Source organism: Wasmannia auropunctata, unplaced genomic scaffold (genome assembly GCF_000956235.1).
Source record: "Wasmannia auropunctata unplaced genomic scaffold, wasmannia.A_1.0 LD336001.1, whole genome shotgun sequence".
Taxonomy (NCBI): domain Eukaryota; kingdom Metazoa; phylum Arthropoda; class Insecta; order Hymenoptera; family Formicidae; genus Wasmannia; species Wasmannia auropunctata.
In genome coordinates, this window is record NW_012026889.1 from 1,106,913 (window position 1) to 1,123,315 (window position 16,403).

A 16,403-nucleotide genomic window follows, 5' to 3' on the forward strand; every position below is an offset into this window, starting at 1 on the left:
CTCTCTCTCTCTCTCTCTGTCTCGCCTCACGAACAACACGCCGCAGCCACTCCTTGCTCCTGTTTTGCACGTCTGGACGCGCGCGAGACGCTTATTTGCGTGAAAACGGCCACGAGACTTCGCCTCGCGCAACACTTGAAACAATCTCTCTCCCTCCTTTCTTCCTCTCTGTCCGGCGTGATCGCCGTTCGCGCCTAACTTCACGATGTTTTCCCACTGCTCTCCCGGCGCGCGCGCGCGCGCGCGTCCCTACGGCGACAGGAGAGACCGCGCGCGTCTCCACCTGTGCGCTTCCTTCTCTTATTTTCGTATTTAGCGACGATATTATCCTGGCGCCGACGTCCTGATCGTTCGACGCGACGCGCGAGGGGAAGAGAAAGAAGGAGTGTCGCTCCGCGCGTTCTTTCTCCTCCCTTTCTCCGTCACCGCGAGCACACTCTGCAGTGTTTTGACGTCCGCGGCGCGAGCAAGATCGACCGGGCACAACACTTTCGACTTCCGGGAGCCGCGCACCGGGTGTGTATAAGCACTTTTCGGGCACCGCGCGGACTACGCGGCGGTGGACGGTAACGGCAGCAGCGGTGGCAACACCACCAGCGCGGTAACGAAGTACTCCGAACGGTACCAGTGTGAACGTGAGAGTGACACACACATGACCGATCAGTGATATCGCGTAGCGCGCACTGCGGGCGGACGGCAGGGAGGCACGGCTCCTTCCCGCGGCCCGTACGCCCTCCCCCCCTCGCGCGCGCGCGCTCACTCCCACCCGTCTGGCTAACCTCCTCCCGCCGTTGCACGATCCGCTCCCACCCCGCCGTGAGCGAGGCGAGCGCGCTCTCACTCTCTCTCTCTCTTTCTCTCTCTGTTCTCCCTACTTCCCTCCAGTTTCTCTTCCCTCTTCCCCTCGCTACGGAGTGTGGAGTGCCGACTGCCGCGGCGCGGTGCGGCGCGGCGTGTCTCGCTTCACTTTGCTGCTATCCATCGCACGAGAGCGTCGTTGGGTCGACTCGGGGGGGGGGGGGGAGAAGCGGGAAGGGAATGCTTAGGGCTGTAGTACCGACCGCGAGGCGCGTGGGGTCGCGCGCGCGGGTGGCGCATGAGAGGAAAGGGAAGACACACGTTGGTGCGGGCGAAGAGAGAGAGTAGAGAGAGAGAGAGAGAGAGAGAGAGAGAGAGTAAGAAGGGCGCCTGGGGAGAACTGCCGCCTTTGCCTCTACTCCTGTCGTGCGCGCGACACGCACACGGCGTACTCGTGTCACGCGTATCCACGTTCCGCGCTGTACACACGCATCGACGGAGCACGCTGCGTGTAAGCCCTGGTTTTCTCGGGCGATCCCTACTCCTTCCCCTCCTTCCCCGGCCGATAAGAGAATACTTCCCGTAAAAACACGTGTTTTTGTTTCTCTCGCCAGGAGACAATGATAAATTTTGGTATTACTTGATTATATCCCTCTCGTTCTCTCTCCTTTGAAATAAAAATGTATTTTAAGTGAAAAGCACATATTATTTTTATCAGTATTTAGTGAAATTAAATTGATTAAATTTTTTATGCCTTTTGCAAGTAAATTGCTTTCACAAGTTTACTAAATTATATAAATTTTGTAAGCATTACTGATACATCGTATAAAGATTTTAATTTATGAGATGTAAAATCAAGTTCTTTCATTAATACGTTGCGATATTATTTTTCTTCAGTACAAAAATTTGTGAAAATATAAGCACATTTATCAGGAAATTTTTTTTTCATATTTCGGTAGGCAAAAGTTTTCCATATACATATAATTATCGAGATTTCAACAATTCTTTCTTTTTTATCGTAAGTGTTTATTTGGCCGCTTGTGGCATACCAGAAACCGTTTCGCTGATGGGAATTTCTTGTTCTTTTTCTTTCTTTTCTTAACCTACTTTTTAGTTTTCTTTTTCTGCCGTCCCTTGGTGGCTAGAGAATTTGTGTGTTTACGCGGTTGGCGGTAAACCGAAAGGACGTTTTACGGTCGCAATTTTTGGAGCAGGTAAAATGTTTGGGAAAACTTCAGCGGATCATGAATTATCGCGTAACGCAAAACACTTTAATTATTCATACTGAGATATACATCACATACAAAATGCTAATATATTCAACAATAAATTTTGATTTGAATTCATTCATTAACGTGATTAAGTGAACTTGATACTTCCGAAGAGATTGCTAACTATAATTTATTCATTATTACTGAAACATTTCCGAAACATACTTAACTCTAAACAATGCGAGTTCTAGAGGCCAAATGATATCTTTCTTCTCATAACAATGAATAACGAAGAATAAACGAACGTAGGAATTTGTTTTTCTGATCGATTCAACACACCTCTGTCGTACCTAACAGATAATATAACAGATATCGAATTAAATCGGCGCCGGATGAAGGCGAGCTATGCCACGCTCGCGCATATGTATACAGACCTGGCGCGTCACGTGACGAAAACACGCCGTGACGTCACCCGCGCAGCAGCGGCGAGCCAGCTGCCAGTTCAACATGGCCGACCTGTGAGCGGCGGTGGTACCGACGGCCGTCCGCATTTAGTCCGCTCGTTTCTAGCCGTTCGCGCGCGTCCCGTCGTGCCGCAGGACCCGCTAATATGATATCGTCGATCGTCTCGCGTCTCGTCATGTGAGTATCCGCGCCGCCGGCGCGGCCGCCGACGGCCGCCGGGGCGAGGAGTGCCAGAGTGCGTCGTTGGGGTCGGCCGTGTGCGCGCACCCCGGGCCATCGCCATCGTCCGCCGTTCGTCGTCGCGCAAATTTTCGTTCCCCGGTGCAGGGTTTATTTTTACCCGGTGTCGTGCGCGCAGCTTCGTATCGCACGTGTCATCGTCGTCGCCCGAGTGTGCACCGGCGACCCGCGCCGAATTCTGGTTATCGCGTACAGTGATTTCCGTCATCTACTCCGTCTCGGCCCGCTCGCTCGATCGGCGGTCTGTCTCTATAGATACGCGTATATATACATATAACGTGAATGCACGTACGGCCGTCTACGCTCGCCCCTCGTCGCTCGCTCCCGACAGTACGCTGTCATGACAAAGGGAAACAAAATACGAGGGCTGGAAACGGCTCGAATTCGGCTGTCAGCTGTCGGAGACGAGGCGAGCGGATTCATCGTCGGACGGCCATCTCTCTCTCTCTCTCCCCCTCTCATGGTGGAAGATTGTGTCATCGCGTCTCTCCAGGTGCCCGACGAGACGCATTCCCATGTTTGGGTAGGACCCTCGCAGCGAGAGTGTCGCCGGAGGCATTTAAAAATCCACAGCGCGGCGATAGGAAGGGACGACGAGGGAAAGGACGCAGGAACGGGACGCCCGTTCCGGGCGCGATCCGGAGTAAGCGAAGGTAAGGGATCAATGTCACGAACGCGCGCTCGAATCGATGCGCGGAGCCGGCTGAACGCGACGCGGAAGAGAAACGCGCGGCTTGCACGGGGCGGGGGAGGGAGGATGGTGTATGTGATGATAAAAATCGAGAAGGCGAGATAACGATAACGCGCCCCGCCTAACTTCCCCAATTAAACGCGCACCGTTGAGCAAGCGCGACGAGGGTGAAAGCGCGACCGCAGTCGTGTGCAGTGCAGTCTTGCGACACACGGAGTCGCGCCGCGGCGCGCGAGGACGTAACCTAACCCAACGTTCCCAGCGTTCGCACAATGCAGACGTTATGTTACAACACTCGCAGAGGCGCGCATTATCGCCGATCTCTTACGTTCGCTCGCGAAAATCAGAGCAGCGTATATGATGACGTGATGCGTGATCTCGTTGAGCAACTTCTCGTCGGCAAGGGAGTTGCTTGATATTCTTTCGTAATTGTCATAGAAAAGCGTGTCATAGAAAAGCGTTCTCACTCTTCTGTGACATCTATTTCGCAGCGTTTATTATGAAAATCTAAAATAATAAAAAGACGCAATTATAAAAAAAACTATATCTCTGGCTTTACCTGCACATCTTTACTAGAAATACAGTAGATCGTTTGTCGAATAGTATCTCGATTGCATTAATAGTATTACTAACAACATCAACGAATGCTCAAAAGAAAAATTTCACATGAACTGTATTAGCTCACGAGCTTGCGTTAATCGCACGTCCTTTTTTTATATTCTCTTCTCCCTCTCTCTCTTTCCGAAATATTTTCCGCAGAGACTGTGATTTACGTAAAAAAGATATAAAAGAGCCTAATGATCTTCAAAATATTTACTACGCATTCGATTAAAGTCCGCTAGAGTCTCTCGTATAACCTTACGCAACAGTCCTCGACACATATTTCCTACAACGGAGCAAAGAAATCTTGACATTTGAAGCCTTCTTGCGATACACGGAGCACGATCTTGAGTAACGTAAGCGTTTCCGTTCGAGAGGCGAAAATGTCGTAGATCGAATAAACGCGAGCGCGCGATAAGCAAACGTCGTCCCGCGCCGTCAGCTGATCCGAAAGCTACGTCACAATGGCGCAGGTCGTTGCACTCGCCGGGCTCCCTCGCTAAGAGGCACGTTTTGTTTACGGCGTTGTCCGGCGGCGCTCACGCTCACGCACAGACGCACGGCTCGTCGCAGCGTAGCAACAATGTGCGTGAACGTCCGTCCCGATCTTTTCTCTATCTCTTTCTCTCTCTCTCTCTCTCTCTCACGTTCTCGCTCGTTCCCTTATCCTCGTCGACGGCGTGTGACTCACGGCCGCCACGCTGCACTTGACAATAAATTAGAACGAAACGGAGAAACGCCGATTCCACGAGTTCTGGCACAAGGCAAACGTCAACACACACGGCAGCAGCTGACGTGTAAACGAGGATTTGTTCACGCGGTATTTGCCCGAGCCTCTTTCGCAGAAAATCGATGAGAAGTCGTACCTTGTTTTCTTTAAGAAGCTGCGTGTGCACAATTGGTAGGAAAGAGACAAATGGAAGTAAAGATAAAATAAATAAAAGTAATGCTACAAATTTTGATTTTATTAAATGTAATGCGCTGATGATAAAACACACACTGTCAACAAATTATACTTTATTTTTTAATTATGAAATCCGAAAATATGTAGAGCGTTAAAATCAAATATTTTTGTGAAACCGTGAATTAATTTTGTCATACATTGTGACTGTATCTCTGTCGATATAATATTGATATATATTCATATGATATTCAAGTTAAAACACGAAAGTGTAAAGTGTTGTAGTTAAAACTCGAAATGCAGAGTATGCAAAAAAATGTGCCAATCGCGAATGAATAAATATAGTATCGCATTTGAATAAATATAATAATTATAAGTACAAATGTAATATTGAAGTAGATAATTCATCCATACGTTTTCGCTTGAAACATTTTTATAGGAGAAGGATTCTCAAGTGAAGTACGGAAAGTGCTTCGTAAAAAGTGCACTCGGTTTACGAAATGTGTCTCTGCTATTTCGTGGCGCCATATAACCACTATGTATACATTTCCTTTAGTGCATATTCCATTACGTGCCACATATATTTCTGCGTATTTCATAGCGACGTTATAGAAAATTTAAGATCGTGTCTCTCTCTCTTTCTCTCTCTCTTTCTTCGAACATATTTAAGGTACCTCAAAATATACAGATACGTGTTTGACTAAACTATTTTATTAGATCACTCCTAATTTAATCGACTTTAGCTATTTAACTATTAAATATCTTGGCAACAAACGTCCCAGAAAGAGAAAATTTATTATTCAAATTTAAGCTTACGAGTATATTAATAAATGATAAATGCGAAGTTTTTTATTTTTGTTTAAATTCGAAAATTTCTTAATTTTTCAAAATTTAATTTTAATTTTAACGAGCACTACTATCGAATCTTCGCTGAAAATGTTCTTCTCTCTTTCAAGACCTGCCTGAATATTTTCTCTTTTGTTTTTTTCCGACCACGCGTCGCGCGTGGCAAAGTAGATTTTTATGAGCGTACATGATTAAGGATAACTTGGTAAACAAATATCCCGTGATCCTTCAAAATCCAAATGATTTCGCTCCGAAATTACTTTTTGAAAAGTTCAATGACGAGGTAGAATATAAGCTTCGAGGTAGAATATACTTAAGGCTGCGCTAGAATATAAGCTTCAAAAGGATTTTCGAGCCGGAACTATTGAGCTTCAAAGGGTTAAAGCCTTTCGTCTTGCTCATCTATGCATCGAACGAGTACATTTCGATCGGCATGGAAATAGCACTCGACATCGAATACATTTACGTCTAGCAACAATAGCCGATCTTCGCGCGCAATCGTTTCTATATTCCTGTGTTCTCTCCGCGCTATGCATTTTCCACGAATATTTTCGGAAAGGAAGCCACTGGCGAAACGGGCACATCGTGAAAGAAAGAGAGAGAAAGAGAGAAAGAGAGAGAGGGGCTTCTTGGTATATCAAGAGGAAACTTGGTCGCTCGTTGGATCGATGCACGGTTGGCAACAGAAAGGCGATACTTCGTCGTCGCTGTACGTTCCATGTATGACCCTCACACGGCATCTCGTTACCACAAAAACATTTTTCTTAATAAAATTGTTCGGCGCCCTTATAAATAATTTTGTCTTTTAATATTAATTTAGCATTTTTCAAATAAAAGTAGGCTCTTCTTTTTGTCTTCTGAAAGTCAGATAATTATTAGGATATTTAGCATCTGTAATAAATTATAAATGTCATTAAAAAATGTTCTTTAAATGTTTTCTACAAAAAATTAGATAAGTAAATATTTTAAGAATGGAGTAAATAATTCTAGTAAGAATGGTCTAGTAAGAAGTTATTTAAAAAATTAATTTTTTTAATTATCAACGAAAAGTCTTTCAATTTAGTTTTCAGTTGATTACAATTAATTCATGCCTTTATAGAAATTTAATCCAAAATTTAAACATCAAGTGCTTAAATATATAAAATTAAACGTTTAAAAAGTAATAAAATGTTGGCAATTTTTTAAGCGGTTTACGTCTTGAAAACCATTCAACAAGTATTTAAAAGTAATCAAGGGTTGTAAATTAAAAACTGGCAAGCATTAATCTTTTACAAGAGTCTATCTCTTTCTTTTCCTTATTTCTTGTAAGATAATGACTTTTTTAATATATTTTCCCGATGATCGCAACACCCTGTGTACGTGTGTGCGTACACGTATCCCTTTCTCGGACACGTACATCTACGGGACTAAAAGACTCCTAACACCGGAGTGAATCAATATTCCGTACACCCTCGCACAAGAGATCGCGTTAACCTTTCTCACCCTCATACAACCCCGTCACGACACCCTCGACGTCTACTCGACCATCGCGTGGAGGGCGACGGGTGCTTGTTTAGCTCTCCCTTCGGTCTCGTCGTATCCCTCTCGTTGGCTCGACGATAGCAACATAACATGAGGGGATACGTATTTACGTCGAGCTGTGCGAAATTCTTTAACATCGGACCAAGTTGCGTGAACGTAACTTTCGTTCATATAGTATGCGATTATCGCTGAAATCGAAAAGTATTTTAATACATTTTCGTGGCACTTTTTTTATGAATGTTTCATTTATTTTTCCTAAAAGTGCAGACTAAAGTTTTTTTTCAAATTATTATTCGAAAAATGTTAAAAATTGCACAACTTACAATGCAAATATTTAGTAACATATATCTGATGATATTATTATTAATTTTTTTTTAAATAAAAGTAAAATTATAAAAATTTGAAAATTTTATGTTTTAGTCAGCAAATATATTTTTTTTGCTCGGAAAATAAATCAACATTTAAAAAATTTATTTACTCTAATAGTCCAATATAATTTCTAAATATTTCATCAATTGTTAATTATTAAAGGAAAATACATTTGTCAAAAATTATTAATATAAATATATTTTTTAGTGATATTCGACATTTGTTAAATGTTTCATTAATATGCGCTTTATGTGTCACGTTTTACGAATTTCAAGTTAGTGGAATTGATATAATAATAACAATTATAAGAGTTATAAATGCGCGAAAATAAACGCATGATAAGATAGGTGAGACTATTATATCGTTAAACTAAACCGCGTTATCATACATAATTTATGATTTTTGCGCTCCCCACTCGCTCGCCGGGCATCGTTAATCTCGTAACCCGCATTCTACATTTACTTCTATTTTGCATATCAGGAATAACGACCGCGTTATTACCGCGCTCGCTGCATCCGTGCGACGACTTTTGAAGTCACGTTAAAGTGGACACGTTAAAAATGTATCCACATACACTTGCGTGTGTCAACAATTTGTGTGCCCTGAAACAATCATACTGCCGTAAGATTACGACAGGTGAGGTTTTTCTTTTATAAGCGGGGCGACCACGCGACGCGGTCTCGTGGCGAAGAGAAATTGTCGTGAAAGGACCCAGATATTTCAAAAGATTTCACGACGCCGCGACGTCGGAAGAAAGAGGAAGAAATGGAGAGGCAGAGGAAGGAGTCGCGTCGACGCGACGCGGTAATATTTACGGTCGATTATACCCCGGGATTTTCAGTGCAGCCTCGTGACGTCATTATACTCATTAGAATAATTGAGAATGCCGCTCGCTAATTACGAGATGTGGGAGCCCCCTCCGCCGGCACTTGCGGCACAAGTTTTTTCCGCTGTTTCCGACGTCGAATCCGCCAACTTGAGAAGGCTCCTGCCGTGAAAATAAGAAGGAAATTTCAACAAAATTTTACCGTCCCGTTAATTATAGCGAGCTGCAGCCTCCCAGCGGCGCGGAAACGGGAAAAGTTGGGATTTTCATTACGATCAGTGCAGTTCTTCTTTGCTTCCCCACGGAAGAAAGAACAAATCGAAGAAATACACGTCTAATTAAGTCGTCGCATGTTAATTACGAATACCGTTTGCAGCAGGCAACTGTATACGTGGAATAACTAAAAATAAAGAAAAAATTAAAAAGCAGAAGGCTTTCCAACGTCGAAATGATTTAACGAATATTTCTTAACAAGTTTCTTTGAAATGTTTTCGCAGTAAATAGAATTTGCAGCGGAAAAAAATGGTTCATATTTCAGTTAAAATATTTAGTATTTATTATTAGCCTTTGTACGTTTAATATACACGTACATAAATTTTTTATTTAAAATGATCAGATTTGCTAATGAACGTATATTTCCACCGAAGCTTTACAACTATCAATTCTCACGAATATGGCGATATCTAGCGGTCAGAAAACCCATGCATATTGATTGTTCCGTTACGCAAATTCGTAATTACAAGGCCGAACGGCCGATTTGCGAGTACAAACGTCGGTTTATAACAATAAATAAGACCGTGCGCGATGCGATTTGCAATTTTGCGTTAACGCCTCGCGGCGCGCAGCCCGTTATTAGTGGTCGTAGATTAATATTAAAAGCCATTTATCCCGTGGCAAATTTTATCGCCGCTTGCGCCAACCGCGAAGAAGCAATTATTCGCGGGAGCTTCATCAACGCTAAAGATCCGTTCGGTGCAACCGAGATTGCATTGTGATTTGCATCTTTATTCTCGTTCCGATTCTATAAAAAATACGTCGCGTTTCTTTGAAGCGGATGCTAGTAATAATCCTACGTTTGGCTGCATTAGCTCTCTTGACACTTTAACAGCTTTCTAACCGAGAAACTTTCGCATCTTGTGTAGCTTGCGTTTCTCTCTTTTTAATTTTATTAAATTTGAATATGTAATGCATATAAATACCCACGACTTATCTTTCTCACATTTTTATCTATGTATATTTTTCTCTGTGCTTTTTATTTTATTTCTGATTGTCACATTTAGTAATAATTATATTACGATTTATTTTTTCGTAGTATCCTATTATCGTATCCTGTTCGTTATCAACTTTTGTCGTTTCGTTACTTAAATGATGACTGGTAAACAGTGATCGTGACTAAAATTTATGCTACGTCGCGTTATACACCTGGAGACGGCGACATCATGCCGCGAACTTATTGCACCCATATCGTCGTGGTATGATCCGCGGGGCTCGAATCGGTTGTCAGTCACGTTATCAAGAAGCGAGTCACGCGAGCGGTTCCCTTCTGAAGTGACGCCATCGTAATGAGGAGGATATTGAACCTTGCACCGCAGATAGTCGTCCGTGACGCAGCAACACTCGCTTACGATTATGAAAACGGGATGACTGAAGGTTGGAAATTTCCTTAGCGAGACTCGAGACCGGTATATAGCCTCGATAAATTAGAGATTCGTTCCTGTTCCCCCGTTTCCTGCTTCCTAGGAGCATGCAAGCGACTTTCAAAACAAAACGAATGAAAAATAATCCCTGCCACTGTTGCGAAGAAGGGCGGACGGTCGAATAACCGCGTGTCCCCCGACGACTCAGTATCCTCGAGACTTTTCATCCTCTCCCGCGATTCCGAGGGAAGGAAGCGGTTCTCGAAACCCCTTTCCGAACCGCGTTTTCGGCGGATGCGAGACTCCTCGCCCAAGCCTCGCACGCCCCGTTGCTTCCACGCCGTTGTGATTTACGTTCTTCTTCTTCCACCCGCCCTCGTATATAATTACGCCATTTTCTCGCGGGGCGAATCGTATTTCTTCGTCTCTGGAGACGCGCCAGGGAGTAAAAGCGCGCGTCGCAGGGGTGCACCGTTGGAGCATGAGGAAGATGGAGTGGGGACCGTCCGGCAAAAGAGAAGATAGGGGGACGCGGGGGAGGGATCGAGGGGAGGAAGGTAGAAACACGGCATGCACATAAGCGAGGAGGAGAAGGGTTCGCCAATAAAGGGTGATGACCCTTTGGGCGTTCCCCCAAAACCCTACATCCTGATATCGGCGAGATGTTCGCCCTCGTACACACACAACACACAAATGCGCGCCGACCGTCCCTTTCTCCATATATCACGCTTCCTCTCCTCTTCCTCGACCTCGTATTTGGTTCCCTCCTTCTTTTTGCCTCCTTCGTTCAGCCTAGATCTCCGCCTGCTCCTTCGTTTCCCTCTCCCCCCCCCCCTTCGCGTCTCCTTTTATCTCTTTCGCGGGTGGTAGGTAGTTCAAGCGCGTGGGCAGACGGGTAGAGAGAAGAACAAAAAACAGACAGAGGATATGTTCTCTCGCGAGGATTCGAACGGCGTGCCCTGAAACGCCGAACATTCCAGACCTGCGAGATACCCCCTTCGGGATTTCCTTTCCTCGGCGAGAAACGCATCGCGAGCGTGACGAGTTGAAGGCAGCGGGCGGATACCGCCGGTCTCGCCTATAATATTTATCGATCGAAGTCTAACGTGTACCTGTGCACGAACTGTCCGGCGTACGTAAGGACTAATTCGTATGCAAGCGCTGATTGAATTCAGTGTACGCAACCTGTATTTGCAGGACTGATTATTATATACGCGAGTATTCATGCACGATGAAACATCGAGAGGTTCGAGTTGCAGCGAAATAATTTAATTGGAATATTTGAGACACAGGTTATTTCGAAATTGAAACGTGACATTTTAGCTTTGACTACGGAATCTTTGATTTATTTCGCTTTTACATGGTCGGGCTTTAGTAAATTTTCAATTTTTTGATGTTATCACAAACACGCGTTATCTATACGGCTAAATTAAATTAAAATTTCGTTAAGAAGGATTCCATTTCGAATTAAATAGAGAATAATGATCGTTATCTGTTACCAATTCGTATTTTATTAATTAAACGATTAATCGCGACGGTAATTAATATTCGTGTATGCGTTTCGTCAATTGCAGAGACAGCTTTGTACCGTCTCGCTGTCCTCGCGTCAAATCGTTCGTTCACCATGTGCGAACTCCTCTAATGGCGTGGTCCCGTTTAAAGTGTCGGATAAATACGTGCCAACGCGGGAGGTCCGCGATACCGCGGTATCGATGTTTATACGTTCTTTTATTAGCACGAATTTTCTGACGTTTCTCACTCTGCGCCGTCTGCATGTGTGCGCGTGAAACCGTGTATTGTGCCAAAACGCCGTGAGGAATGTGTAACAGAATCCCGAAAAAATCACCTCACACGACAGCCAAAAGGAGTAACTTAATCGCGCATTTATAAAAGTCGAAACTCTGTAGCTAGAAAATTGTTAGCAAGTACAAATAAACAGAGGAAAATGTCTCTCAAGATGATAAGCGTGACATCTCTCCCGAGAATTATTATGCAACTATCTTGCCCCTTTCATTCGTACGCTCTATACATTTGTATACGAATTCTCGAAACTCGCAGTTCCTTCCCTCTCGAATAATATTTCTCTTTTAAACATCGTCTGAATATTTCACGTGCGCCAACATATCACGTATCTCGCTTCGCGAAAGCGCAGAGATTTTTTTCCTTTCAGTCTGGTATTTCTCTCAACGTGTTCTTTTCCCCGGCGCACATTCTCTTTCTTTCATTTCCCTTTCTCTCTTTTCTCAACGTCCGGCCGACGCATTGGGAAAGACGATGCGTCGACGTCGACGTCGACGTCGACGTGGCCGGCAGCGCTCCGCCGTTTAAATATAAACCCAAGCGCAGAAGTGGCCAGCTTCCAGTTGAGGCGTCACGACGCTCGTCGCGGGACAGACTCGCAAGACAAAAAGCTCCCGCTGGTCCCCGGAGCAAGTGCGAGAAAAGTACAGCTCGGGTTTGTTCGCGTCAAAAGCGCGGCGCGCGACTTTTCCAGACTCGGACCGGCATCATTTGGCACCACGAAGATATCCCCGCGCGACGAATCTCACCGGTGAACGCAAATCACGACACTCGAGAGAATACCAACCGAGTATTGCCAGACTCTCGCACTCCCAACGGCCTGCAATGTATCAATTTTATCTCGAAACGCACGGACTTCAGGATTTAAAATAGAACAATGCCGTCCTAGATTATTTTAAGCAATTGCTAAATCGGGCGGCGTAAGCAAGATTTCGCAGCGTCAGCGATAACACCCCAGTAAACCAGGCTGTGAAGATATCATGAAACTTTTATCCCAGTGCTCCGATTTCAGAATTTAAAATAGAACAATGTTCTAGATTATCTGAAGAAACTCTCGATAACCGAATTTGGAAGTGCAAGCAAGATTAGTGTTAATGACACCATTCGAGCCAGTAAATTTGTGATTGAATTTTAAAATTCGATCACAGTCGAAAATTCGATAAAAAAAAAATTACTTTGTGGAATTTAAGATAACGCATTATCGCTTATGACGACAATCGAGATATACGGCTGTGCGTGTCGTTAAACAGAAGACTCTACTATACAACTGTACTATACATAGTAACGTCGATGGAATAAAACCCGGCAACTGTCTCTTTTAAATCCGTCGGATTCTCGCGAATGTTCGATCGGCACGGTGACTAAGGCGATTAATCATCGTCATCCGAGCGCTGCATCCGAGAGAAAGACGATGCCGCTGACGAGAGAACCGACGCTGCCGTAGACACCGGAATGTCGTACCCTTGATCCCGGCACGTCGCCTCGGCGGACGGTTTACTGCCTGTTCAGATCTGAATGGAAGATTTATTAACTCACATCGCATCGCGAATAATCGATCGTGCAATACACACAGAATTGACGAGGTGTTACCGGCGCGACGTGTAAAAAAGAATTTAAAGGGAGCCGACCGAGAGAGGAACGTCCACCATTTGAATTCAATTCCTTTATCCACGATAATTCAGCGGTTCATCGTTATCCCCCGTTGGCGACATGTCCTCCAGAGTCAGACAACAGATTCGTATAACAATCTTCTTAGTCGACGGCACCGTGGTGATTTACATCTGAATCGCGGTGACGGTACTTGACCAAAGTGGGGCTCAGCGGTGATGATCGGTGTATCATGAACTTATGAAAATTCCGAGGTGCAAGGACATCACGTGAGAGAGAAAGGGAAGGAGTAACTTGATTGGCAGGATCAAGGTGGACAGGAGTAAGAAAAGGAGGAGTTAGCGGAGGAAAGGCGAGCGCCTCTCTTTGCGAGCCGCCACTTAGAAAACGTTAGTCGAATCACTTAACCGGTCATTGCACTACGGGCTGGGGCTGGCCGCTTCGACGTGACGTGATAAAGGAACCGATCGGGCGTGCACAGGATCGACCAACCACGAAGCGACTGCTTGGCCGCGAATAAAAAACGCGCGCGGTAGCGATCTAACGCGACAATCAGGTCGAGAGAAAGTGAGCTCTAGTCGCGTGCGAGAGCTCGCGTGCCCGAAGGATATACTTTCTGTGAATCTCCGTGCGAGGACAAAGACCGAAATCGAGAGAGATTCTAGTTCCTTTGCGATCGTATAGATGTGCAGGATATTGCGTTTCGTTGCTATAAGTTAAATTATAGAAAGTTCGAGCTTGGAGAATCATTTATCACGCACGTAATAATACTGATATTACTTGCTAACAATATATCTCTCCCTTTAATAACGAAATACTGTAGAGATATGTATATGCATTTAAATCATTAAATTAGTATTGATATTCTCTTAGTATTCTCTTGGATGCTATGAAAAATCACGGTGGACTTTTGCTCCGAGTATGCGATAAATAAATCTCGTAGTCGCATGTAGTTCTTTTGCAGATGCGGATATGCTATTATAACTATCTTTGCGTTTTATCTTAGTGTAGGAATGTTATGTGTTGAATATGAAAAATAAGATATGTACGAAACGGGGTTGAATTAATGGGAATCCGTTGGAATGAAGCAGCGAAAATATTTCAGACGACTAGGATTAATCACGGTGTCCTTAAGATAAATCGTAGATCCACGAGAATCGATGAGAGTACGACGCTGATAAGAAGGAGAAAGAGAGAGAAAGAAAGATAAGGTCGATCTCTTCCAGAAGCATTCGGATGCTGCTAGATTTAGCGAGCTATTTCGTTGGATGAGATCTGTACTTTCTAATCCAGCGAATACTCTGCCTTTACCCGCACTCTGCCTTCTTACTAATAGGCGATCAGCTGGTGAACGGTTCAAACGGTCGCAATTGAGGCCATCGTTTGTGCACATTGCATTCTGTAACGACTCCGAAGAAGCGTCTCCGCGACGCTTCTCTGTCTCAACGTTCTTCTTCGTTCTGCTTAACGAAGTACGTCGCTGTCAAGGCACACTCGGATCATTGTTCCATCTTTTCTTTTCTTTCGTGATTCCCACATAGAAATAACGCACGCGTCGAATTGTCTCGACATTTCTCGGTACTTTTTTTTTCTCTCCTCGATAGAATTTTTGCCGGACGAACCGACATGACGTGCTTCTTGCCGCCCAAGCGAGCCACACCTGTGCTCGTTCCGGCGACGGTGCATTATTCGCGCAATTTCCACGCGCCGATTTTCAAGCGAGTAACGGTCGTTAACACGGTATCCGTGGTTTTTCTGCCCCCGCCTCTAAAAATTGCGTCCAAGCCGTGAGAGCGACGTAGAGAAGCGGAAAAGTTCCTTATTTTAAATGTGTTTTTATGTTACTCGGGGAATTTCACTATGAGAGTCATTTCCTGATGAATAATATCTGTGATTCACCATTTTATTCTCATCTTTGTCAAATCATATTAAACTCGTGAAATCAGCGCACTTAAAAGTTCCTAATTTTAGATACAATTATCATACCTTTAAGAAATAAATTATTAATTAAAGAATTAATATCACAATGTAGTGACGAAGTCCAATTTATTGTCTTCCAAGTTGCATACGTAAAAAGAACAATGCATCTAATAAATTATACTATAATCATATCGATTATAATTCGTCAAAGGACGGATATAACATAAAGAAATTATTAATCAAAATCCAATTATGTGATTGAATCAAAGTTAATTAGTTTAAACGTACACATATATATATATATATATATATATATATATATAACTCTAGCACAAAGAATAGTTGTATTTTTAATTCTTTGCAATCAAACTTCTTTTTGCATCAGAAATTGTCTTTAAACATCGTATTTTTATTATTTATCTGCGACGCTATGTCAGAGAAATTAAAATTTAAACTAAGTTGCTTGATAAAAAATTTATATAATACCTTTTTGGAAATTACAGCTAAATATTCTACTCATTATATTTTATTTATTTGATCCTATGATTTTTGAGGATGTTTTTTATACGAACAATATTAATGCATGGTACCTATTTGTGTTAACTAAACACGGATTGCAACAATTTTGGCGTACGGTACAATCACCTGCTACACATTACGTTTATAGCAAACGGCTATAAATGTAATTATGTTGGTTCAATAATTATTTATGCAGGCATCATGCTTTTCATTGAATTAATGTGAATGTAATATATTTTGCACATATATGTATGAATAAATATCACTCCAATAATGTATAATATATATTTATGTGACTAATTTTTATTATTATATAAAAAAGTATTTTAAACTCCACAATACATGATTATGAAACGTTTTAAAATCGCGCCAAGAAAAGCGTATTGATTATACTATTAAGGTATATAAAAAGAAGTATAAATCCATATGTATGTATGTGTGTATATATATA

The 16,403-nt window shown here is 43.3% G+C and overlaps 1 protein-coding gene across 3 annotated transcripts in view; it reads left to right on the forward strand.

Annotated features, from left to right (window-relative positions):
• Positions 1 to 2,439: 2,439 nt before the first annotated feature.
• Positions 2,440 to 16,403, forward strand: part of LOC105453244 — a 33,846-nt gene continuing 19,882 nt past the window's right edge. For 2 of the 3 annotated variants that reach the window (XM_011695032.1, XM_011695033.1), the window contains exon 1: positions 3,168 to 3,367. Coding sequence is in view for 1 of the 3 variants with exons in the window: in XM_011695034.1 (XP_011693336.1) it covers positions 2,620 to 2,651 (32 nt within the window). In the remaining 2 variants the exon portion in view is untranslated. Of the gene's footprint in view, positions 2,652 to 3,167; positions 3,368 to 16,403 lie in introns of those variants that run through there. The other variant, XM_011695034.1, reaches the window with a different exon arrangement.